The sequence below is a fragment of the Mus musculus genome, chromosome 8 (assembly GCF_000001635.26).
Source record: "Mus musculus strain C57BL/6J chromosome 8, GRCm38.p6 C57BL/6J".
NCBI lineage: Eukaryota > Metazoa > Chordata > Mammalia > Rodentia > Muridae > Mus > Mus musculus.
In genome coordinates this window covers 25,519,688-25,545,825 of record NC_000074.6, presented here as the reverse complement: position 1 = coordinate 25,545,825, position 26,138 = coordinate 25,519,688, and the positions used below count along the sequence as shown (strand labels likewise).

General features: G+C 48.3%; 1 protein-coding gene and 1 long non-coding RNA gene across 10 annotated transcripts in view, besides 1 other annotated feature; one reads left to right on the top strand and one right to left on the bottom strand.

The window, feature by feature from the left end:
* The window catches only part of Fgfr1 (fibroblast growth factor receptor 1), a 56,960-nt gene that overhangs the window by 29,893 nt on the left and 929 nt on the right, over window positions 1–26,138 (bottom strand). For all 3 annotated transcript variants that reach the window (NM_010206.3, NM_001079908.2, NM_001079909.2), the window contains exon 2: window positions 13,398–13,576. In NM_010206.3, coding sequence (NP_034336.2) covers window positions 13,398–13,488 — 91 coding nt within the window. In that variant the 5' untranslated portion in view covers window positions 13,489–13,576. The remainder of the gene's footprint in view (window positions 1–13,397; window positions 13,577–26,138) is intronic.
* On the top strand, window positions 51–26,138 carry Gm31288. 7 transcript variants are annotated; one of them, XR_003947363.1, is made up of 4 exons: window positions 51–11,910; window positions 16,387–16,524; window positions 19,565–19,826; window positions 20,459–26,138. It is a non-coding gene; the product is annotated as a predicted gene, 31288 (long non-coding RNA). The 7 variants fall into 7 exon arrangements; XR_003947364.1 differs by having other exon boundaries at window positions 51–4,947; window positions 7,367–11,910; window positions 16,387–26,138; XR_003947365.1 differs by having other exon boundaries at window positions 51–7,509; window positions 8,076–11,910; window positions 16,387–26,138.
* Window positions 64–2,815: an enhancer, noted in NCBI's record as "VISTA enhancer mm612". NCBI's record gives its function as "enhancer in: hindbrain (rhombencephalon)[9/11] | midbrain (mesencephalon)[9/11] | forebrain[11/11] | limb[10/11] | branchial arch[8/11] | eye[11/11] | nose[4/11]" and the evidence as "EXISTENCE:transgenic organism evidence [ECO:0001131][PMID:17130149]".

Here is a 26,138-nt window from a genome sequence, read left to right as displayed (position 1 = left end):
GGTCAGCTCCCCCCCCCCCCCCCGCCCCGTGAAATGCCTGTGGTTGGGATTTTTTTTGGGGTTAAAGAAAATGAAGGGAGAGGGGGTCGTCTCAGCAACAGGAGGGAGATGGTGGTCTGGGAATGTTTACAGTCTTGGCACAAGCTCCCAGTGATAAGTGGGGAGCAATTGTGGATGTGGGAGGAATTTGGGGTGGCATTGAAAGAAACTAAGAAGGAACACGGCGGGGGCTCCAGGGGCCCTCAGCAGAGGTTTTTATTACCTTATTCTGACTTTGAAATGGAACCGAAAACTTAACTTTCATCTAGCAAGACCAAGACAGAACAAGCGATCACAGTAAGATCCCAGGTGATAATCATCACTCTCCGAGGGACCCGGCACCGAGAAGGGGACACAGAGATCTCCTCAATACAAGGAGGGCTGCAAAACTGGGGGAGCAAAGGTGTGTTGTGGTAACGAAAACCGAAGCACCAGTCAATTACCAGGGGCCTTTCTCCTGGTCAGCAGCATTTGGGGACCTGACGGGGGTTTGGACAGGTTTTTTTTTTTTTTTTTAAATAGGAAAAAGGGAGAGGAGCAAGAAGGAACATTTTGCATGCAAATGGGCCGTTGCCAGAACAGCCCATTAAAATGTAAAACTCCACATTGGGCTGACAAAATGGTGCAAAGCGCAGTGCTTGCCACAGGGGCCGTGATGAAGCACACAACAAAGAGGCCAGGGAACAACGAGAGCTGAATGGCCTCTGTCAGCAGGTCCCCTCTCTCGTTGCCATGGGGACTCCACCCGGGCTTACTAAAGGTATTTCCTGAGGAGAAAGGCAGCACACACATGCCCAGGCAGCCGAGCTAATCCTGACAGGAAGCCACGGCCATTCAGGAGCCCAGGGGCTTGGGGCTGAAGTTTTGTTTTGTTTTTATTAAAAAAAAAAAAAGATTTCAGTCTTTTGTGCGCCCCACCTCATCACTGTAATTTAGTACGGAGCTGCCAAAGCCGCAGCTAGCTAGGGTCCTTGCGTCCACCACATGACACCCCCACCTCCCCAGCTGGGCTCAAGGAGGTAACAAGGGAAACCCTTACTTGGGAGTTTTGTTTCGTCCTTACAAACCTTTCAACAAAGGTGTGCACCAGGACTGTGTTCAGTCGGGACACAAACTTCATGCCTGTAGTTTTCCCACTGGCGTTATGGTGCCCAGGCCCTGGTGCCCCCCCCCCCCGACTCCCACCGTAGCCCGGTCCAGCTGGAAGGATTGTAATTACATGATTAAGAAAGGAATCAAATCCCCCCTTCTTCTCCAGCAAAGGTTCTGGCTCTGCTGGTAAAAACCTGGACCAAGCACGAAAAAAAAACCCAAATCTCTTCCTGTACCCTTCTCCCCAACTGGGTCTTTAATCCATTGCTCCTCTTCCTCCTAGTTTACTGGCCAGAAAGAACCCAAAAAGAGGATGCCCTGCAGCTCCAGGAAGGGCTGTCTGTGCTCAGGGCTCCCAGGAGTTGGAGTCACCATGTCTCACTTGGCACCAGAAGAATGCAGCCATGGCAGATTCGGGGAAGGAGGCCAACCACACAGCTGGCAGCAGAAGAAAACTGTGTGACAACTGCCTCCTAGGGCAGTTTAGGGTCCACTGACATTTCCTGAGCAACTTAAAGTCAGAAGATCCATCCCCATAGTGGGGATGGGGGTGGGGGGGTGGGGGGACTGGAGCTCTGTGACTAAAACGTGGGCCTATGCCATCATGTACTTGCAAAGCGTGTTTGGGGAGTTGTAGTCCTCCAGAGGACTTATGGATACCCTTGCCCAACACACACACACACACACACACACACACACACACACACACATTATGAAGCTTCTGTGATTGTACTAGGTGGCTTCAATTTTGGGTTAAAGTCGCTGCAGACTTCTTGGAAGAGCCTAGCGCCGTAAGCTGTAAGCAGGTGAGTCTTGTCATAGCCCCCATCACCCAAAGTCACTTCCTCAATTCGAATCGGAAACTACAATTGGCCACCGAATGATAGAGAAAAGCCTAAGGCCTGCTCTGCTAAGTTGTGGGCCAGGAAGGGGGGTGGGGCGGGGAGGAGAGAGGGTGGTGGTCCTGTTGCTAGGGCGGTAGCTTGGACCCTCCCACTACTGGCAGGGAGCCCAGGCCTCCCAGCCATGTGTCTGCAGCTGCGACCTGTCATACACTTCCTGGTCTGGGTTCTGTAATGGGAAGATCATTAAGTATGGGGGAGGGGGAGGGGGGAATAAGAGGACTCTACAGGGAAGAGGTAACTCCCGAAGTCCGCTCTACTCTAGGCCCTGACCTTAAAGTCTGGTCAGGTTCCTTAAAGAAAGGAATGCACTGCCCTGCCCCCAAGCGCCCGCCCGGGGAGGAGCCTTCTAGGGCCGCCCCTCCCCCCAGGCTCCGAAGCTCCAGTTTGGAGAAGGAAAAGGCCGGCAGCTGGGCAGGAAAAGTTGCAGTCCCCAAAAAACTTGCTGATCCATTCATCCAGTAGGAGTGTCAGCTGTTTCGGAATGTGCCTTCTGTCCCCCCCCCCCCCAAAAACCACAGATGGTGCCCGAGTTAAACGGTTTGGTTACGTGTGGCCTGCGGTCTGTCCGCACCGTGCCAATGAGTCTGGGGGTGTTTAGGTCAGAGAGCCCAGCATTAGACCACCCAATCCAGGGTGGACAAATAGCCTTCTCACAAAGCGTCATGTTATTCCCTGCCGTGAAGAAATGCCCCCAGCTGGGGAGACACCTTAGGGGTGGAGGGCTTAATTGGAATTCTAGAGGTTCTGTTTCAATCTCCACTATCACGTTCACTCATAGGTTTAAAAAAAAAAAAGGGTGGGGTGGGGTGGAGTGACTCTTTAGTAGCACTCACACCTTAAATCCCAGCACTGTGTATGTGTATGGGGTAGTGCATCCAGAGACAGAGGCAGGCAGATTAACTAAACCTGGTATACAGAGCAATTTCCAGGCCATTCAGACTATGCAACAAGATCTGAGACCTTGCCTTTAAAAAAATAAAAAAGTCCCTTATTTTGCATTATGAAAATACACAAAATAAAATGCCTTAAGATAAAATAATACAGCAAAAGCTGGTTACTTGGTAATAGGCTATCAATTAGGGAAGGCGGAAGATCCCGAGATTGCTGGACAGCAATGTGAACATAGCCATGGTGGCTCTTGCCTTATAAGCCTGGCACTTATGACACTGACGCAATAGTACTAACAAGGCTAGCCTGGGCTACATAGCAAGTTCCAGAACAGACAAGGCTACCCAGAGAGACCCTGTCTCAAAAAAACCATACAAAGGTTAAAGTGGAGAGCTTTAGGTTACATATATCTGGACCTAACTCGCTCACACAAACTACAAGACCACGAAGATCTGGGAGCATACATGTCCAAAATGGAGCCTCATTTATAGCCCCTGCTTGTCCACAGAATGAATTCACTCTTCGGCCTCTATCTCTTGCACACACAGTATCAAAAACAAGCAAGCAGTCTTTGCTTGAATGCTCAAAAGAGCATGGGGGGGGGGTCTGACTTTTGAGGGGCTCTCTATACCTTTTTTACCTGGTAATCCAGAACCATGGGACTCTTGGGGTACATACAAGCTTCCCTCAGCTAAGCAACCCTAATGACCTCTGGGAAGAGAGGTCTAACATTCACTCAGTGGCAGGCCCAGATTAAGCCAACACAGTTCAGCAGAGACAGACAACTGTGCTAGAGAGCCTAGTACCTTGATTCTGGGCTAGTGATGTCCTGTGAAGACCCAGTCTCCATGTGGGCTAACCCCCAGCCCTAGGTGCCTTCTGGCTTAGCGTCCACATTTCACCCGAACGCCAAGATTCTAGAGTCACTGTGCCCGGCCAACTTTTCATTTTTAAGATTAGAGTTGTTAGGGTGTGGAGAGATGACTGAGTGGTTGAGTAGTGACAGGGACCTGGGGTTCAACTCCCAGCACCCACATGGAGGCTCACAACCATCTGTAGGTCCAGTTACAGAGGACCCTAGCAGGGTGCTGTACACACTCAGTGCATGTAAATGCATTGCAGCCCAAACACAAAGCAGGTAAAATTTAAAAGATGAAAATAAAATTGAAAACAAAGAGGTACCTTTTTTAAAAAAATGAAAATGGAGCCAACATAGTATAGTGGTGCACAGCTCTCTAATCCCCGAGCTCGGGAGGTAGAGGCAGGTAGTTCTCTGCAAGTTTGCAACCAGCCTGATCTACATCGTAAGACAGGTTCATAACCACTTGTAATTCCAGCTTTGGGGGATCTGACACTCTCTTCTAACTTCTGTGGGCTGCAGTCCTGTGCACATACATACATACATACATACATACATGTAATTAAAAATAAATCTTAAAAAAAAACCTTCCAACTATAATATAAGGAAAGTAGAAACTATACCATATTCTAGGCTACTCGCAAGCCATGCAGCCTTGGCTGCAAAATAACTGATTCTTCATAAACCATTTTGAGATGAGGCGTTTTGAAAACTGAACCCAGACCCTCACACATGTCAAACAAGCATCCAGCCAAACACTAAGTTACAACCTCTACCTAAATAGTCTCAAACTCCCAATCCCCCTGCCTCAGCCACCCAAACAGATTACAGGCATGTTCCTCCATTGGCTAAGATTAGGCTCTATGTTTCCTGCTTTGGCCAAGCTTCAGGTAAAAGGAAGTCCGGCAAACACATTTAAAGTGGGCCAAACTATGATATAGAGTAGGTTGGATGTACTAAAGCATTTTTAAAAATTCTTTATTGTCATTCTGTATGTGCACACCCACCCCACCCCCTACACCCGTGGAAGCCAAAGGACAACTTTGTGGAGCGGAGTCACCCCTTCTCCCATTACAGAAGTTCTGGGGATTGAATTCAGCAGCAAGTGATCACCCAGGCTTTACGTGTAGCAAGTGTTTTTCCTGCTACACCATCTTGTCAGCTGTGAGTATGCGATACTTTTTTTTAAAGATTTATTTATTTATTTATCTATTTATTTATTATATGTAAGTACACTGTACCTGTCTTCAGACGCACCAGAAGAGGGCATCAGATCTCATTACGAGTGGTTGTGAGCCACCATGTAGCTGCTGGAATTTGAACTCAGAACCTTCGGAAGAGCAGTCAGTGCCCTTAACCACTGAGACATCTCTCCAGCCCTATGCTATACTTTTAATTATTACTTTAGAATGTCACCCATTACATAGGAAAGGTTTTGGCTTAAGTTTAATCCCTGGGACTCACATAGTGGAAGAAGAAAACTGACTCCAGCCAGTTATCCTCTGATCTACAAGCACACACATGCACTTCTTCCTTTTTTAAAAAATTTCACCATAAAATTAGGTGCAGTGATATAAAAGCCTCAGCACTTGGGAGACGGAGGCAGGAGGATTGGGAGTTTGAGGCTAGCCTGGTGTAGATGAGAGCCCATCTTTAAAAAGAAAAAAGTTCACTATAAAACAATGTTTCACACTATGCCAAGAGCAGCCTCACACATTCAATGTTCCTCCAACTTTGGCTGTATCCTGATCTCTTGTACTTGGTTTAAACTTGTGTTGGCTTATTGTGGCCTAAGACCAAGGTCAAATACCATATACACAGAGGTACGCACTATATAGCCTAGGTGTGCTGGGCTACACTTTGTAAGTTTGTAAGAACACTTTATTTTGCTTGCATGATGACAAAACCTTTTCATAGTACAAGCCTCCAGACACCGTTAAGGCAACAAATCAATATAATCAATATAAATACGTCTCTGTATATCCAACCATAATGAAATTAATGAGCTGGTACTGCCTGCAGATAAGCAGTTTGCCCCTTTACTTTGAGCCCTTTGGCCCTCTTATGCAGTGTGAGATGTTCTTATATATCTTGTCTTTATTTGATGTGGGCTTCAAGTATCACTCCCTAATTGGGTTATTTATTATATCTGCAAGTCTATGAAAACATATGGGAGTGTACCACTTTAATCTCAGCATTCCAGTGATGGAGGCAGGGGAATCTCTATGAGTTTGAGGCCAGCCTGGTCTACAGAGTGTGTCACAGGACACCCAGGGCTACACAGAGAAATCCTGTCTTTAAAATCATAATTAAAAACAAAAAAGAAAGAAAGAAGAGAAAATGCCACAGAGCAATCCACTACACACAGCCTAAATCATTTCCTGATAGCAGAAGGGTAAAAATTCTGTAACCCACACAATGCAATATTATATAGTTACTACCAAAAAAAAATCTATATAGGAACAGATTTAAGATATAAGCCAATATATACAGTATAAATTCCATTTCTCAGATATAAACACAAGAAGAAAATCTAAAAAAAAACAAAAAACAAAAAAGATTCAGGCCAACTGTGATTATTGATGGATGATGAGAATCTAAGACATTATTTATCTGTCTGTACAAGCCTGTAGTTTCTGATTTCTTGTTATAAACACATATCAAAATAGTGTTTTGGAGGTTTTCTTGTTTGTTTTTATTTTTGTTGTTTTATTGATTGATTGTTCTGTTTTGCTTTTTGAAACAGGGTCTCTGTAGACCAGGCTGGCCTCTAATTTACAGAAATTCACCTGCCTCTACTTTCAGAGTACTAGAATTAAAGGTTCTACATCCATCAAATCAATGTTCTTAAAGACTGACAGTGTCTGGGCTGGAGAGATGGCTCAGTGGTTAAGAGCACTGACTGCTCTCCCAGAGGTCCTGAGTTCAATTCCCAGCAACCACATGGTGGCTCACAACCATCTGTATGTAACTTTAGTTCCGGGGTGTGTGTGTAGGGGGGGAGCTGACGCCCTCTTCTGGTCTTGTCCGGAACTGCAAGCACTGCATGCACACAACACACATAAAATAACGTGGAAACAAAAGAAACCCCAAGAAAGGGGTGGCCTTTTAAATAAAATCTTAGTGGGGACCCAGACTAAATCTTAAGGGTAAGAATTAAGTACATATGATTAAAGAATTATAAAAAGTTGGGCGGGGACGGGTGGGCATTTCATGTAAAAGGAGAGGGACAAGCAATGGTCATATATATGGTGCATGCTACGGTCAAGGAAAAAATAGGAATATACTTGGCTAGATGGGGGAGAATCAGTGAAGGAAGAGGCCGGTAACCAGCCTGAGCCTAGCAGTCTCTGTGGGGACCATGGGGGAGGAAAGGCTGAGTCCTGGACTCAATTTTCTTTGCTAATTAACCATTTGAAATTTCAGTCCTGACGTTTTCTATCCAGACTCACAGGCGGCAAGTCTACATTTTGCTGAATTCCCGGGCCCTCTTACCCACTTTGCCTACACATTCAGGGTCTGGGGAACGGCTGCTTTCAGGCTAACCAAGAGTACCGCTGCCCCCAAATCACCTCTCTTACAGGAGCTATCCCAGGAGGCTCAGGAGCACAGCAACTCAGCAGATAGGACCACCGGTGTACTGGGTTTCAACTCTCACCCTAGCCTTGCTCCGTATGCAGGACATGATTCCCGAATGAAGACAGCAGGAACCATGTGTGGTATGGGGTAAGTGGACAGTGGTGTTAGCCAAAGACCCGATGGGGTGAGGGAGGCAGTGGCTCAAGCCCAGGGCTCTCTACTTACAGCCATTTAGAGGGCCCAGGTGACTAGGTTCCTACCGGTCACACTACAGGCTGACAGAGCAAACTAAAAGTCAGAGGCAGCCCAGACTCCAAAAGGCTTCTCTTAAGGCCATGGGTCTCAACCTCCTAACACTGCGACCATTAAATACAGTTCCTCGTGTTGTGGTGACCCCACCATCACCATAAGATTATTTTGTTGCTACTTCCTAACTGTAATTGTGACACTGTTATGCATCTGAGAATCTGTTATGAGCACTGTTACGAAGCTGAGGAGAGAGAGCAGCCGGGTCACTCCCGGTTAGGGGAGAAACAGTTGTCTGGTTTCCAGGGAAGAGGGAAGTAAGGATGTGGGGGATGGGGGGTGGGGATGGGGGGGATGAGCAAAGAGACTTCCCAATAGCCTCGAGGAATGAGGCCTTATAAAAACAGGGCAGAGCTGCTGGTCAGACTCTCTGACCTGGCTCTCACCTCCTGGATAATGATCCCCAGAAGTCACTTCCCCAAGGCCATCAATGACATCCCAGAGACACCCTGCTCCTTGACAGAAAGGACCCATTGCTTAGGCCCTGCCCACCCACTCGGGACGCAGCAGAAGCACGCTCTCACAGAAGCCAGCTCCCTCCGGTTCTGCCCTCCCCACAGGTAGTCCCAGACTCGGGGTGACAGAATCCTGGCTGGATTCTTTGTATGGCCTCCCTCCCTGCCCCCCCACCCCTACTCCCCCACCGACAGCAAGTCCTCTGGACAACCATTTGTTCTTTCTTCCCTGAGAAATTCCTCCTCCTCCCCCCTTACTTTGGGGAGCGGCTGGCAACGGCAGAGTGGAAAAATGAGTGAGGCTAATGGTGTAGCAATGCGGAGGCCCGAGCCAAGAACACAGCCTTGAGCGGCTCGGCTGCCCGGGGCCTCGCTGATCCGGACACGTGAGTACCCTCACATTCTCTCACAGGCTGAGCACGGCCCTCCCTCCCCACCCCACCCCCCTCCGCTAGCAAGCACCTTTCAGAAGCGCTGGTTCTACCTCCAGGGAGGGGATGCACAATGACGTAGGGAAACCTGGCAACAGACTTCATGGACCTAACCCCCCAACCCTCGCTTGAACAACAACAAAGGGGGGGGGCATCATTTAACACCTTTCATTCTGGAATCCTCTACTGTCCAGTGGGTTAGAAACAAACAAGGTCTTTTCACAAGAAATTTTACTGGGGGTGGAGGGTGGCCACGGTGTGTCCCCCAAAGTGTTCCAAGCCAGCTATGTAACCTTACTCCTTAGGTCACACCAACAAGCAAAAGCTGCCTGGACTACAGCCTGCCTGTCAGTGATACACACTGCATACCTAGCTAGACTCCCAGGCAGCTAGGTTGAAATCCACACCCTCTTGGACCAGTGGCAGCTCAGGACCCCTAGTGGGGTGGGCGTGGGAGGGCTACCAGGGAGCTACAGCTGAGGCCAGGGCCAGATTTTGGCAGCACCCCCAGCCTTTCCCCATAGGCACAGGTTTTTTCGGCAGAACAAGGACAAAGCCGGGCTTTGTGGTACACAGCGGGCCTGCAGCCTGCAGCTTTTCCATTTAACGTAACCTCTCCTCCCTCATCCTGCCACCAGACTCCTTCAAATCTGGGTGGGTGGGAGGAGCTGTAAAACCTCAGCCATTAAATCTCTTATGAGATGCAGGTTTCTGTGGACGGAGGAAAGCATTTCAAGGCTGGAAGTCTCACACTGGCTTGCTCCTTTAGGGTGCTCAGGGAACAGGGAAGCAGAGGCCGCCATTCCCAACTACAAGTGGCCCTGCAAAGTTTTGGACGTACCCACTCACTGATGCCTCAAGTCCTGCTCTCGGAGACAAATACATGCAAGCAGTCTTCCTCAGACTCCTAAACTTTTGGAAGCCGGTATTCTGCCCCTGGGCCTGTGTCCCAGTTTCATTTTACACACAAACCCCAAAACCCAATCTGAAGAAACAAAGCTTAAGACTCGGTAATATGGCAAACGGGAGAAGGACGGGGTGGGGTGGGGTGGGAGAGGAGGCTGGTTTTCCTGGAATCCTTATTAAATCAACTTTGTAAGGACAGCCAGAAACTGCAGGCCTCCTGGGTCCCTTCAGGGCAGGGGCGTTTGCAGAGGACTGCCAGGATTGTGCTCAGTCAGGGGAGGGGCTGCCATCTCCTCGCCGCCTCCCCTAAAGCCTTCCCAAGTGCAAGCAAAGTCTGGGATGATTTGTTTTTAACTTGTGGACCAATCTTTGTCACATAAAGTACAGTTGTTTTGTATTGTTTTGTTTTTAAAGACAATAGCAGCATTACTTAATCATCAGCATGGCCAAGACTACAGTACACGGCATGTCTGTGAGGTTCCAAAGTTTACAGGGCATGGACAGGGCATATTCCTCTGACATCACAGTTAATAGTGGGTCTGTGTTCTTTCAAAACTGCCCCCCCCCCACAACAGGGTGTGGTGGCATAAGTCTTTAATACCAGCATTCAGAGGCAGAGGCAGAGGCAGAGGCAGAGGCAGAGGCAGGTGGATCTCTGAGTTCGAGGCCAGCCTGGTCTATATAATAAGAGCCGGGGCATTCAGGGCTACAGAGTGAGACTTTGTCACAAAAAAATAGGGAAGGAAATGAAATAATACAGTGGCCCACGTGGGTATCACAGGTGATTAGATTCATACGTCATCATGAGACTTCGTCCTTGACAGGAAATCCTCGAACAAACATCGCTAGTGTACGGAGACAGGAAGTGACAGGACAGAGGTTGGAGACAGCAAGAAGCATGGGAAAGGCTTTTGGGGTGACACACTGATCTCTCGACTAGGATGGTAGCAACATAAGGTGTAGGCCTTATGAAAACTCACTGAGCTGCACATTTCATACTACATAAATTATCCTTCAACCAACTGACTCCAGCTATGACTACTACACAGACTCTTCCACCCCTCCCCTCCCCTTCTATTCCCAGAACCACTACTGTGCCTAGGTTTCGTGGCACAAACCTTTCATCCCAGGCAGATCTCTGAGTTCGAGGCCAGCCTGGTCTACAAAGCGAGTTCCAGAACAAGCAGTACTACACACAGAGACCGTGTCTCAAATAAACAAAAAGAAAACAGGTAAAAAGGTCATAGGTCCCCTGCTTTGGTCTCCACCTTGGCAGCTCAGCAGCTTCAACGACCCTCCCCCTCCACTTAAAATTCCTCACGTGGGGGCAGGGAGAGAGGGCTCAGGGTTAAGAGGGCTGGCTATATCCGTCAAGAAGACCCAGGTTCAATTCTGAGCACGCACATGGCAGCTCACAACTGTCTAGAACTCCAGTTTCAAGGGATCTGACACCTTCACACAGATGCACACACGAACAAGACACCAATGCACGTAAAAAATTATTTAAAAAAATAAGTAAAAAGTCATTTAAACTTTCTTATAAGAGGACCATTTGGAAACTGCCTGCCTGCAAGGGCCTGGCATGAGATCTGAACTGTCTGTCTGCTTTCCTTCCTTGGGCTGTAAAGAGTTTGTTAGAGGAGAAAAGGTGGAGGATGAGACTGGAAAGGAGGAGGAAGAAGAGAGAAAAGGACCGGGAGGGAAGAGGAGCTGGCGTCCGACTATTTAGCAAAACCCATGGATTCTCTCCTAGAATTCGGCCATCACTCTCCCGGGGCCTCAGTCCCACTCCCTGACTTGACACTCAACGTGCCCTTCTCCAGCCCTTCCTGACAGCAGATGCAAGAACAGCTACGCACACTTTCACGTGGAAGTATTGTGTCTGTGTTGTGACATCTGAGCCTTTATTGTTGTTCCCATTTTAGTGGTTTGTCGCACAAAGCAAACCAAGTTACCGAAAACTGGGTCGTGTCTGTACACTTCAAATTTCTCGGCAAGAACCATTTAAATATACTGAGTTCCTTAGCAAGATGTAAGAAAGCCTTCCATGTGCCGGCTGAATCCAGTTTTCCCAGGTGTTACTCTCCACAGCTTTGTACTCAGTGAGCAATACCACTGTCCACACATCTTAAGCCTCTCGACTAAGAATGCCCGTTCTTATCCCCCTCAGAGACCTTAGTACCCTCAGGTAAGATTACAGATAAACACCTGTAATCCAGCACTCAAAAGGCTGTGGTAGAAGATCGTGCGACACAGCAAGATCCTATGTCAAAACTAAAAAGATAAAACACCCCTCCTCTCTTTTCTCTGTTTTTCCTTTTGAGACAGACTCTCTCTATGTGGCACTGGCACAGACCAAAATGGCCTCGGACTCAGAGATATGCCTCCGAGTATTGAGATTAAAGGCAGGTGGCACCGCGGACAGCAGGACAGATGCAGTTCAGCTCTAGGTATGACATCCCCCTGCATTCTGATAAAACCTTACTGTACAGTTTAACTATGGTCTACTAGTGGCCAAAGAGATGGCTTGGAAGTTAAGAGCATTTGCTGTTCTTGTGCAGGGAAGTGGGGTCCCAGCACCCACAAGGCAACTCACAATCATACTTTGTTTGCTTTGCTTTATTTTGTTTTTTTGTTTTGTTTTTGTTTTTTTTTTTCCTGAGACAGGGTTTCTCTGTATAGCCCTGGCTGTCCTGGAACTCACTTTGTAGACCAGGCTGGCCTCGAACTCAGAAATCTGCCTGCCTCTGCCTCCCAAGTGCTGGGATTAAAGGCGTGCTCCACCACGCCCGCCCGGCTAATGCATGATCATTCTTAACTCCCATTTCCAAAGGATCCACGAACCCTCTTCCGATCTCTGCAGGCACCAAGCATATACACATACTCTCAGGCAAGACACTCAGACACATACAATAAATAAGTTTTAATAAGTAAACAGTCTGCTTCATATTTATTGTCTCTCCATTGTTTGACGGTAACTATATACCTATATATACCTATAGCCCTATAGGTACAGAGGTCCTCTCTTGCCTTGAGCCTTAAGCATGTTCTTGCTCATATCTCTCTTTGGTTCTACTACTGAATGCACCATGAATATGTCAATTTCAGCCACCGCACCCTGCTCCTCTCTCACTGCCATTTGTATACACATTCGTATGCACAGATTCACTCACTGATCAGCTAACATGTCCCTGACAGCTTAGAGGACAGCCCTGTATACATGGCCATGGTTGCCATGAACATCTCAAGCCTTTGACCCATTCTATGCCAGCCTTCTGTGACCAGCCACTAACTCTCGAGCCTTTTGACAACAGAAAGGTCTCAACATTAATCTCCAAGTCCCTCAGAAGCCACCAGGAATCTTAGGAGCAGGAACAACTTTCAGGGAAACACACCACAGGCCAGTGGGGCCTCGTAAGACCCCCGATCCCCATCCTGCCTCCTGTTCCTTTCCAAGTCCCTTAAACAGGCCATCTCCAAAGCAAACTATCCATCAGGCCCCCAGGTAAGACCTGGAGGACAGAGTCCAAAAAGGCACGTGCTCGTGACTGACTGCTCAGGCCCTTGTAGAAGATCTGTCACTGGAACGGCTTTCTGGAAGCCAGAGGCCACACTGCCAAGCTCTTCTTACTCTGGAATGCTTTCTCCAAATCTATATTCACGTCACTCTTTCATCTTTCATCATCTGAGTTAAAGACCCAGAAAGAAAGTACTCCCCTAGAACCTCACTTCTGGCTAGCGGTCCCCATTGAGCCCTGCCTCTGATGAAGCTGGTTCCGGATATGGAAGGAAGCCCAAATCAGCCCAGGTATAGGGAAGGGGCCCTTGCTCCTCCAAAGAGGAAGTCTGTCCAGCTGACTACATCACCTCCACAACAGTTAGCCCACCCTGTCTCCTCAGCTCAGGGGTCCAGCTGCCCCTCCGCCTGTCGTCTTACCTTGTTCAGGCAAGGTTGGGGCTGGCCTGGCAGTGCAGAGAGTGGCTGTGACCAGCACAGCCCAGAAGAGGAGGCACTTCCAGCCCCACATCCCAGTTCTGCGGTTAGAGGTTGGTAACAAGGCTCCGTACCTCCATGGATATTCCACCGTGAGCGTGGTCTGCCTTCGCAAGCTGACTCTGGGGAAAGAAACAACGGCTGAAATAGACGTTGGAGAGGAGAGGGGTGATGGGGAAAAAGAGCGCATCGCATCCCTGGTCAACCTGCCTGGAAGGCGGTGGCGGCTGCTGCTGCTTCTGCTTCTTTAAATTAATTTATTCTTTATATATTACATCCTGACCCCGGTTTCCCCTCCCCATCCACTCCTCTGTTTCTCTTCCGAAATGGGCAGGCTTCCCAGGGATATCAACCAGACATGACATATCACTCGATGCAATTCGACTAGGCACCTCGGGGCAGAAAGATGACTCAGCAGTCTGACCGCTCTTCCATAGGTCCTGAGTTCAATTCCCAGCAACCACATGGCTCACAACCATCTGTAATAAGCTCCGATGTCCTCTTCTGGTGTGTCTGAAGACAGCTACTGTGCACTCATAACACACAAAATAAATAAATAAATCTTAAAGACAACAACAGCAACTAGGCACCTCCCCTCATATTAAGGCTGGACGGGGCAACCCAGTTAGGAAGACAAGGGTTCCCAAAGCAGGCAAAAGCATCAGAAACAGCCTCCATTCCCTCTGTTAGGAATCCCACAGAAACACAGTTACACAACTGTAACATTCGCAGAGGGCTTACGTTAGACCATGCAGGCTCCCTCATTGTCAGCTCAGACTCTGAGTCCCTATGAGCCCTGGTTGATGCTGTGGGGTTCTTGACCTCTCTGGCTCCTACAACCCCAGAAGGATGCTTCTTAGGGTACAAAGAGAACTGAGCCTATCCTGACATGAATCAGGGGTAACAGGTCTCAACTGGGCTTAAATCCATAATATGGCTTGTTCCCCAATGGGTACCTTTGAGAGGTGAAGAGCCCTTTGAGAGACAGCCCTCCTGGGAGGGTTTAAGTCAGCTGGGGACATGCCCTTGAAGAGGATTACAGCGATCCAGTCTTACACCCCTCTCCACCCTTTCTGTTCCTGGCCATGGGTGAGCAGGATTTCTCTACTACGAAGAGCTCCAAGGACTTGCCTTCATCCCACCACGAGGCATGCTCAAAAGCAACAGTCAACCCCAGACTGAAACCCACAAAACGGAGAGTTACAGAAACCTTTACTCTCTTTAACTTGATTGCTTCAGCTATTTTGTGAGAGCGTTGGGAAGCTGGGTTCTACCCTGCAGTTCTACAACAACGTTCTCAGTACAGACTAAGGGCCAAGTTGGCTAGGACTGCCACCATGATGTTCTTCGAAATAAAAGCCTCGCTCATCTATGAAAGGAAAGGAAAGGACCTCATGGAAGCCCCAAAGAGCCATATTGTGATCAAGAGCTTAAGAAAGACATTGTGCAGTTTCAAGTCCCAAGCACTTCCGATGCGGGTTAAGTAGACAAGGCCAAAACCACCACATTCAAGCAGCCCCCCGCCCCCAATGGCACGAAAATGGCATCAAAAAATGCAGGTAAGAAAGTTGGGTGTGGAGGGGCATTCCTATAGTCCCAGCATTTGGGAGGCAGAGGCATGGGGATCTCTGAGTTTGAGGCCCACCTAGTCTACATAGAAAAGTCCAGGACAGCCAGGGCTACACTGAGAAACTGTCTCAACCCCCCACCCCCACCTCCAAAGAAACCGGAATCACAAAGATATGAATCTCTTAAGATGCAGGCAAGCAATACAGAAGCAACAAGTGCACACACTGAGGCCATTAAACCCCTTCTAAAGCCTAAGGAGGTTGAATGACAAAAAGCCCCATCCACGGGGATAGGCAGACTTGCTTTTATCACCCACCCAAGTTCGGGGATTGGATTCATGGCTGCACGGCCCAAGGGTTGCAGACTGTACCAACTAAAGGCTATGGTCCAAGCAAGGCCAAGACTGCTGCTGCTGCTCAGGGTCCCATTGGTGTCTAGGCCCCAGATAGACCAGTGTGACCCACCTCCTCCTCAACCCCTGCCACACACACACACACACACACACACACACACGCACACACTATTTGTAGATGGTTGTGGTAACGTGCAAATTAAAAATAAAAAACAAAACAATAACAAGAGAGAGAAAGGAAGGAAGGAAGGAAGGAAGGAAGGAAGGAGAGGGGAGGGGAGGGGAGGGGAGGGGAGGGGAGGGGAGGGGAGGGGAGAGGAGAGGAGAGGAGAGGAGAGGAGAGGAGAGGAGAGGAGAGGAGAGGAGAGGAGAGGAGAGAAGAGAAGAGAAGAGAAGAGAAGAGAAGAGAAGAGAAGAGAAGAGAAGAGAAAAAGAGAGAGAAAGAGCGAGCCTTGTTTAAGTATTATGCAACCATTGTAAGGGACAGGAATCTGCTAACTTCCCAACACGCGACTTCATTCCATCCGGGACAAACCAATCCCTCTGATAAAGAGTAAATAGAGAGGCGAAGTGTGGGGTCACAAGTCAAGACACCGAAGGCGCTCCAGACCGTCTTTCATGGGCAGGTGACTACTAAAGGAAAGATGATGCATATTGTTAATCCCTGCATTCTGAGAGCAGGCAGATCTCTGTGAGTAAGGCTAGCCTGGTCTACACAGTGAGTCCCGGGACAGACAGACAGAAAGAGGGAGAGAGGGAGGGAAAAGAAGAGGGAAGAAAGAGAGAAAGGAAGGGAAAGAGGGCGTAAGAAATAGGAGGTTAAGTACTAGTTCATAGCTTCATGTCACATGGAATATGGAGACTTGATAAACCACTTTTGTGGGGGGTGGGGGGATAGGTTTGACCAGGGATGGAATCTAGGGCCTTTCACAGGCTAAGCAAGTGTGCTACAGCAGAGATCCATCCCCAGGTCCCCAGGGTCTTTTTTTTTTTCTTTTTTGCCCCTAAAAGGAGAAGACTCATAGGACCTCCAGTCCCACCAGCCTCCCTCCCAGGGAACACATGCTTCACCCTTGAAGGCAGAGCAGGACACTGTGCGACGTTGGGTGGTGACGCTAACATCTGACAGCCAGGAATGGCCATGTCAGGGTGAGTGGGAGAGGAAGGCTCTACGGACAAGCGCAGTCAAGGGCCGGTGCAGAGGCTGATTGAGGCAAAGTAGCTCACACGGACCTGGTTAAAGCCGTGGGTTCTGCAGCCCTGGAGCCGTTTCGAGTTTGTGATGGTCATGTTTTGGTATTGTAAATGTTTTTCTTTTATGGATTACTGCTGGGGGTGGGGGGTGGGCAGGGTGACTGTGCCACAGCACACATGCAAAGGTCAGAGGACAACTCCACAGAGTCAGCTCTTCCCCTCTAGAGACCTTTGCATGGGTTATGGGGACTGAGCCGTCTCACTGGCTCTGTGATGGTAAAATTTAAAGGGTCCTAAGGATAAGATGACAAGTGGTGAGAACTGGCTGGCCACTGCGGACTGGGGTGACCATCTCCTATCTCCCAGGTGTTTTCTGTCCTCGGTGCTCCAGGGAACTGTCCAAGCTAGTCAGAGACTCTGCTTCCGGAACATGCCCTAATGTGGTGTTTCAGCCTTGCCTGTCCTGGAACCAAGAAGGGCCCCTCTCTAGCCAGTCAAGTCCGTCCTGGCTGGCAAAAAAATAAAAAATAACAACCAAAAAAACCCCAAATTCTTGGCCAGAAGAATATATGCACACTACCATTAGCTTCCTCCAAAGGCTTACTTAAAAAAATTAATAATTTTAAACTAAAAATGAAGTAAATATTTCCCTTCTAGCTTCTTTTTCCTTTTCTTCCTCCTCCTCCTCCTGAATTTAGGAAAAGGGTTAGAAATGGAAGGAATATTTGCTGAATGTTCTGTGGAGCCTACACAAGTAAAATACATTTATAACTCTAAAGCTTCCTTTATTCTTCCTACTCTGCCTCTAAGGAGAGTTCTGGTCTCTGCTAAGAGAAGGAAACTGGGATGGGGAAGTGGGGAGATCGGGAACCCAAGAGCTTAAGAACTTTGCCCAAGGAAATGGAGCTGTTGGTAACACTAGAACTTGATCGCCCAGGTTTGGGAGACATTAATTCAAGGTGGGAGAACGCAAATAACTTCACCACACCTAAATGGGATACAGCTCAGGGGAGAAATCACTGCCCAGCATACAAGAGGCCCTGAGTTCATCCCCAACACAGGAAATTCAAAAATAAAAACCAGCCCTCCATCCGATGTGGGCAGACACAGGCGGATTCCCATGCGCTAGAGAAACTAAGAGGATAAAGAGGAATCCAAGTTAATGCTGGGAAACGACGACAAGTCCCTCATTCTCTGTCCACTCAGGGCCATTCAGGACCCAGGGTCAGGCACAGTCTCGGGCCTGAAGATGCTCCCAAAGCCGTCCTAATCAGTGTAGATAGCCGTTATCCAAGAAGTACACTGGACAACAAAACCCTGAATCCCACAGTAACCCTGAATACTAAGTCCTTAGTAACAACAAAGGATGGGTAGGAGGAGCAGGTGTCACCCTGAGATGACTGATTATACTCCAGCAGACCGCAGCTTCCACCTGTCACTCTGTCCCCTGAGACATCTGCCCACCTACCTCTCCCTAGGTGTGGGCTGGCTGTACACACCTTCTTTCATCCCCGGTGATGAATGCTCTTCAGACACCTGAGACTATTCTGAGAGTAGTCTGGCACCTTCCCCCTGACTCATGTCCAAAACAGGTACAAGAGTCCCTCCTGCCTCCCCCTCTTCTACCCTCTGGGCCTCAAATTGCACAACAAAGATGCTATAGACACTCAGTCTCCTGGTACCAACTCCAGGAATGAAAAGGTTGTCGGGTGCACTCAGTGCACGGCTCACACATCTGCAGAGTGTGCGGTGGCGTAAACCACGAATCCAGACTCGATGGGGAATCCTAAAGACGGGCCCCGTAGCCCTTAGGAATCGCCTCTGTCCTCCACTGCTTGACAGGTGTGACCCACAGCCAGGTGTACACAGAGGTTTCCTCACGGTGCTACGTCTGACACCCCATCAGTTAGTTCTTCCACTCTCAGCCCAGGCTCCCAGATTCCAACGCTTAGATGAAGAGATCTTCAAGGAAGGGCATTGAGATCATATTACCTCAGTTTTCATACTTGTGGCAAGGCTAAAATATCTGTCCTGATGACATCTGGGTGGTTATAAGGACCAAATGGACAGTGTGAAAGAGACGGAGAGGGTCTCTTTTAAATAACTTACACAACAGGAGCTTCAGTATATCTAGCGGGAAGTCAGCCTGGAGCACCCGGCCTTGTACCTCAACTCTAAAGGACTAGAGAGTCTATTAACATCGGATCTCTTTGTCTAAAATGATGCACGAAACCTACTGGCTGGTGCTTTCAGGGCCAAGTATTGGTCATGGTCTCTTCTTCTCCCTCATCTTCCTCTCTTTTTCTTTTGGTTTTCTTGAGACAGGGTTTCTCTGTGTAGTCCGGGCTATCCGGTAACTCACTCTGTAGATCTGGCTGCTCTCGAACTCAAGAGAAGCAACTGCCTCTGCCTCCCAAGTGCTAGGGTCCACACTTGCCTGCCTCTGCCTCCTAAGTGCTAGGGTCCACACCCGCCTTCTCATCTTCCTCCTAAACATTTTCTTTGTGCATGCTCGTGTGCACGTGTATGTGTGTGTGCATGTGTGTTGCGACTGTGTATATGGGTACCCAAGGAGTCAAGGAGAGAGGGCATCATAGCCCCTGGTATAAAGTGGTATGAGCTACTTGATGTTGGTCCTGGGAAATGAACCCTGGTCTTCCTGAGGGACAGTGTGTGCTCTTAACAGCTGAGCCATTGCTTCAGCCCCTAGTTCTCCATCTCCCTGTTCTCTAGAAGGCAGTCAACAAACACTTTTATCCAGGACACTGACCCACGGGACAGTTCCTTAACATGGGCATTGGTTCCCAGCTGAAGGAGACCTGAACATTTGTCTTCCCACATCACAGGTGGTTACATGTATACATGTTCACGTATGTACGCATGGCAAGCACAGTGAAGTGCCTTCTCTCTATAATACTAGGCTAACAGAAGAAAGAATCGTAAGCTTGTATTTTAAAAAAATTACTTTTAAACTTATTTTCTTTTATGTATATAGCTGTTTTGCCTGCTTGTACGTCTGTGTATCCCCCGTGTGTGCCTTTAGAGAACAGAAGAGAGCATCCGATCCTGCTGAAACTGGAATTACAGATTGTGAGCCTCACCATGTGGGGGTGCTGGGAACCAAGCCCAGATTCTCGGAAAGAGCAGCCAATGCTCTTAACCACTGAGCCGTCTCTCCAGACCCCAAACTCCTTGTATTCTGAGTCTCTCCTGGACCACACTCCCCTACAGAACACGAGCTTCCTCGCTTCGCACAGGTACTTCCCACCCTCCAGCCTCACAGCCCTAACACTCTAGACCTAGTTGGCAAATCTGGTGGCTCCAGGCCACACTGCAGCTGTTGAGCTATTGAAATATGGTCCTTGCCAACTGGGGTGAATGAGAGTGAAAAACAGAATTCGGCCATCAACACAGGGAAAAAAAAAACGTAAAATATCTTAACCATTTTTTTTTTAAAATATTGGGACCAGATACAGTGTGTACTCTGTCATGCTTGAAGCTGTTGGTTCAACTGAACTGCCAGCACTTCCGAATTTTCATATTGATTCCATGTAAAAGGATATTTTAGAAATAGCAATAATATCATATAAATAGACCTGCTATAAATACAATGTATTCTTAAAAATCTAAACAAATACATTTAAAGTGGATTTCACCTGTTTCTTCTCATAGACTTAAGGAGGCTCCCATTGTATTTGGGGGTCTGAGTCAGTGTCCCTCTTGCAACTAGATCCCCACAATTAGGTCACAAAGCTCTGCTTCCAGAGGCCTTCTAGCTCTTCAGCCCAGTCCTCTGATTTCCGTATAAATCACCAGCCCCTGTCCCAGGGTGCCTAGGTCATCAGCTTACTGCTCATGTTCCTCATGTCCCCCTTTCTTCTCTCCCCAGGCAGCCTGGCTAGTTTTATGTCAACTTGACACAACCTAGTCATTTTGGAAGAGGGAACCTCAACTGAGAAAAATGCCCCACCAGCGTGGCCTGTCTGCAAGCCTACAGAGGATTTGCTTCATTGGTGATTGATGTGGGCAGGCCCAGCTCACTGTGTACAGTGCCACCCCTGGGTGGGTGGTCCTGGGAGCTAGAAGAAAGCAGGCAAAGCAGGCCATGGGGAGCAAGCCAGTTAGCTGCACCCCTCTGTGGCTCCATCAGTCCCTGGTTCCCTCAGCAATGGGCAGTAACCTGGAAGGGTAAGATGAAATCAACCCATTCTTCCCCAAGTTGCTTTTGGTCATGGTGCTTCATCTCAGCAACAGAAGCAATAGGAACTCTAAGACACTGGAAAACACTGGAAAAATCTATGGGCTTCCATGAAGCAGGATTGGTGCCTACCTGCCTTTCATCCTACCCTCAGAATGGGAGGTGGGGATATACACAGGAGATGGAGCATCCATGTTAGAGTGGGATAAAAGGCAAGCGAGCCTAGAAGAAACAAACCCAGACCCAGGACCCTCTTTGGGAAATGTCTGGAACCTTCCACGGATCAGATTTAGAAGTTGTTTGGATTTCGGAACATTTGGATAGGCTTTGCCAGTAAGCCCCCAAGTGTGAGATCCCAAATATCTTGGAGTCTTCTTTGACTGCCAACAGGACATGTGCTTCTGGAGTCAAGGCTCTCAACCCGCATATATCCAAGGAAAAAGGAGAGACTTTGAGCAGGGGAGCCACAGGCAGTTCCCCATGCTAACTACCCACAATACCAAAGAGGAATGTTCTAAACATACTGAGGGCCCAGATTTGAGGACTATGGTACAGAAGTATGACTCCCTTTAGGTAAAAATAAAAGGTACTAAACAATAGAGGGAACTTTCCACTCACAGCGCTTTTAATAAACATTTTTAAACACTAGGGGAAGCTTTGCTCACAAAATTGACACTGGAACAAAAGAAATGCTAAATTGTGGAGCTGCAGCTCTCTCACCCTCGCTGGCTGAAGACCATCACTGGGTCTAGTGAGTTCAGTTCTGAGTTTGGTGGCACAAGTTCACACTCGCACACAGACATATACATATAGATAAAAATAATAAAATAAAATAAAAAGAAATGCAATGCTTGCATGTTTTATGAAGAAGTTCGGTTTATTAAAAATATTTTAAGCAACGAGGGTTAAAAGAAGGAAATGGGCTTTCTGAAAGAAAGACACACCCAAGAGTGAGGACGAGGGTTTCTCTATAGAGAGTGGCCTAGCTGATTTTGCATCTCTGTTACAAAGTATCCACATAGAAAAAAGTTTAGTAGTAAACTTTTTGCCTAGCAGTAAAACTATTTGCCTAGCAAGTGCAATATACCCTGGGTGAGCCCCAACACTACTGAAACAAAACAAAACAAAGGAGAGAGAGAGAGAGAGAGAGAGAGAGAGAGAGAGAGAGACGTGTTTGCATATGTAAAAATTATCTAAATGTCTTTTATATTAAAAAATTAGTAATTGTATGGGGGCATGAAGCCTGTCTACCACCTCACACTCAGGAGGCTCCAGCAGGAGTATCTCAAGCTGCTGGCCTTGAGGGCTATGAAAACCAGACTCAAAAAAAAAAAAAAAACCAAACAAACAAACAAACAAACAGGGACTGGAGAGATGGCTCAGCAGATAGAAGTACCTGCTGCTCTTAAAGAGACTAACTGGGTCTAGTCCCTAGCAGCACCAGGTGTCTCGAAACCATTTGTAACTCTAGTTTCAGGGGACCTAACACCACCCCCTTCTAAATGCATCAGGGGTCAGAAATGCGTGTGATCCGCATACATACATGTAGACCTAAATCTAAAAAACAAACAAACAGTAACAAGAACACAGCGAGTGAAACAACGGCTTAGCTGCTGAAGACAGGACATAACACAGGTGTCCAGTGTTACCAGTGTAATCTTGGAATTCCTTACTCGGGTGAACATTATTTAAATTTCCAGGCTTGGGGGCTGGGGGACTGGGGCTTCTTCTTGGAGGAATGGTAGTAAGCTAAGAATTTCTATTTAAGGCCAATGCAAACTTGGGGTGGGGTGTGTGTGTGTGTGAATTAGGGGTGGGGGGCAATATCCTAAGTCATATGAGGCACTTAATCCCTCCCTCTGGAAACACCAGCACCTTTTCTAAAGTTCCACACCTGGCCTCCTCCCGGTGCATTCAGACCCTTTCCAGAACCCTGGAGAAGGGGAGACTTGCAATACAAATTTCCCAAGAGGAAATGAAACTCCTCCCAAGTGACAGGAGTGTGGCCTTTTCACAAGACATCACAGTCCATCCAAACTGCTCTTCCTCCTGTAGCTCAGGCCCAGACTTTCCAGGAAGGAAACAAGGTCGTCAGGAGGTCCAAGCCAGCTTCAAACTCAGCATGCAGGATGACCTTGAACTGGGGCTCCTCAGACTTCTACCCAGAGGCACGGAGGTCATCAAGATGACAGGTGTTACCCTTCAACAGCCATTTTGATCAAAGAGATTACAAAAATTGGAGCAAGAAAAGAGCCTTTGGGGCCAGCAAGATAGCTCAGCAGGTAAAGAAGGGGAGGGATTGCAGCTAAACTTGATCTCTTAGATCCAACCCACATAGTGGGAGAAAACCAAATTCCTTTTTATTTTATTTTACACATATATGGTGTGTGTGGATATGTGCATGCCAGTGCAGGTGTCTTCAGAGACAGTACCTTTCCTGTGAACTGCCTGAGGTGCATGCTGGGAATTGAACCTGCGTCCTCTGGAAGAGCAGCCAGTGCTCTTAACGGCTGAGCCATCTCTCCAGCCAGAGGAACCACTTCCTGCAACCTATTCTCTGATCTCCACTGGAGCACTGGGGTGCCCACATAAATAGATGAGTAGATAAATGTGATTTTAATAAGGAAAAAAAAAATGAACGTGAAATAAAAAAAACATTCAGAGACACTAGTTGCTAAGGCCCAAGTTTCTTTCTTTCTTTCTTTCTTTCTTTCTTTCTTTCTTTCTTTTTTCTGGAACAAGCTTTTAAGAGCCGTGCATGGGGTAAGTATCACAAATAAGCAAAGAGAGGATGGCTATCAGTGCACTCCGTGGATTGTCTTGGTCTCCAAGGTTGGTGTCTTGCCTACGCAATGCTCCATTCAATTCCCTCATCTGGAGTCCACTCTGAAGTCAGCTAGCTGGGGTTTAGGGTGGCAATATGTATTCTAATAGGTGAGAAGATGGTGATAAGTGTGCCGCTCCTCTGTTTCTTCAGCCCCTCGGCTTCACTTGCTATTCAAAGGACACTGACTTAACCTTCCACCATTGCTTCACGGCCTGGGGCCAAGGAAAACAACCCTCTCAAGACTATATACCATGGGGCCAAAGGAAGCAGTTCCTCCAACCTCCCATTGTGAATGAAAATACCCCTGAAACTCATATTGGAAATACACACGGCTCTCAATCCACTGCTCCTCACTGAAAAGCTGACGTTCAGCTATGACTAAGGGTAAACGCAACATATTTTAAGTAGCTTGTCACTGATGAAGTGTGTAACTGTTCCGGCTGGAACCGAGCCCCAGACAGCAACTCAGGGTCCCCAAACACCCAGCACTCTGGGGTCATCTGGGTCCCCAGAGTGTGTCCCAACTGGGGAAATATGTAAACAAGCCATTAGGGAGGGAGGCAAGCCATCAGCACAGTTGACGGGTATTAGTCGAGCTGAGCCGTTGGCCTTAGGTCACTGAAAGGAAGAGACACCACCCCAGCGTGGGGGTAATTGGCTAGACCTTGGCAGGTCCCAGGGGCCAGCTACTTAGCTTTAAAAGAAGCCCCAGAGAGGAGGAAACCCAGAGCCTGGCCAAGGGAGGAAGACTGGCCACTTTTTGCTCAACCATCTCAGGGCAATGGTTCTACAATTTAGATACTATTCCAAAAAAAGCAATGGTCCGGAGGTGCAAAGACCAGAGCACATCTGGGAAGGAAACAGTCACCTTAATTACCATGTCTAGGGAAAGTGCGATTTCATTACAGCCTCCAAAACTACCGCCCTAAGAAGGAAACCAGAGAAGTGTTTTCAATTTAAAAGACTGGAGAGGGTGAGAGGCACCGGCAAACTATACCCACCCAGCCGCTAACTTTGGATGGACCCTTAGGATGTTTTGTTGCCCCCCCCCCTTCCAAAAGAATGGACATTCCATCCCTGGCCCTGTAGTTATTGTTTAAACGGCAAAAACACTCCATTTTAAGCTTCTGAGGGCTGCAACCCAGGAAACTCACTGAAAACACAAGGTCCCTCTGGCAGTTACAGCACCAGGTATCGCACTCTACTCCCCAAATGGAGGACGGAACACCCCCCCCCAAGATGGACTTGGACGCGTGGCGATAGGTGGGCCCGCGGTGTCCACATGAGACAGATGCTCCAACTATAATTAAAGGGAGAGGCGATACTTGGTTCCAGGACACGTCAGGGCCAAGTTTGGCCCAGACCCACCGACCAAGGCCACCTCTAGTAAGCAAGCGGCTCCCAAGAGGGTCCAGAGATTCTTAAACACCGCCCCCCCCCCGCACTCCCCCCCCCCCCATCGTCGGCCACCAGCAAGAGAGTGAAGGAATCCAAAATCACTTTGGGATCTATAACTTGCTTTTCTCTTCCAATCCCAAAGCCTCTGCTCCACGTCTCAAGAAATGTTAAGGGGTGGTGGTGGCGGTGGTGCTAAAGAATCTCAGTTTTAATTTAGGAGGGGGAGGGGAGGAAGAGGGATGTTTAATAATGTGGCTGCGGTGTACCCGTGTAGGGTGAAACGGAACCAGATGCGGCAGCTACATCTGGGAAATGGGGGGTGGGGTGGGGGAGAAAAACGCCGTCGAAATGCTTTGCAAATGAGTTAATAGCTTCTACTAGGCCCAGAGAAAGAGAACTCCCTCCTGCACTCCCAAGGTGTCCAGCTGCCTCACTGGGTGGGTAACTGTTTATTACAAACCCCATCTATATATTTAAAAAGTCAGTAAATTCCTCTAAAAATATGAGTACTAGGTTGTCTTACCCCGCCGGAGACACTACAAGAGGAGGCACAGGAGGTGTGGAGAGGGGGTCTGGGCCAGAGAAGCAACAAGCGGGCAGAAGAGGGCTCCTCCGCACCGGACAAGTTCTCCTCATTTCCTCCACTTCCCAGAACGATCCAGACCCCGAGACCCCCCACCCCCCGCTTCTCCAGACCCCTTCAAGAGTCCTCTAGGTCTAAGATAAAATAGAACATTACCACCACCACCACCATCACCCCTCAAAAGGGGGGGGAATCTTTGCTCGCTCTCCGCTAAAGCCGATTCAGCCATTTGGTGACGACACCTCCTTCAAACCTATTCCAAGACAAGCTAGCCTTCCCCGCCACTTCCTTTCCTCTTCAACCCCCCAACCTGGACCCCAGACTTGCCCGGAGGTAGGAAAACACTTGAAAAGATCCCAGATGTAGGGTGTTGAGCTTAAAGCCACCGGCTGAAACGGGGTGAATCCGCAAGAGGACCAAAAGATAGATGATGTACACACACACACACACACACACACACCCTCCATCTCCCGGCCCATTCCCGCCCTCCTCCCCAGTAGGGAACACACAGCTTCCGCCGCCTTCTCCTGGGCCAAGAGGGTCGGGGTCTGGACTCGGAGCGC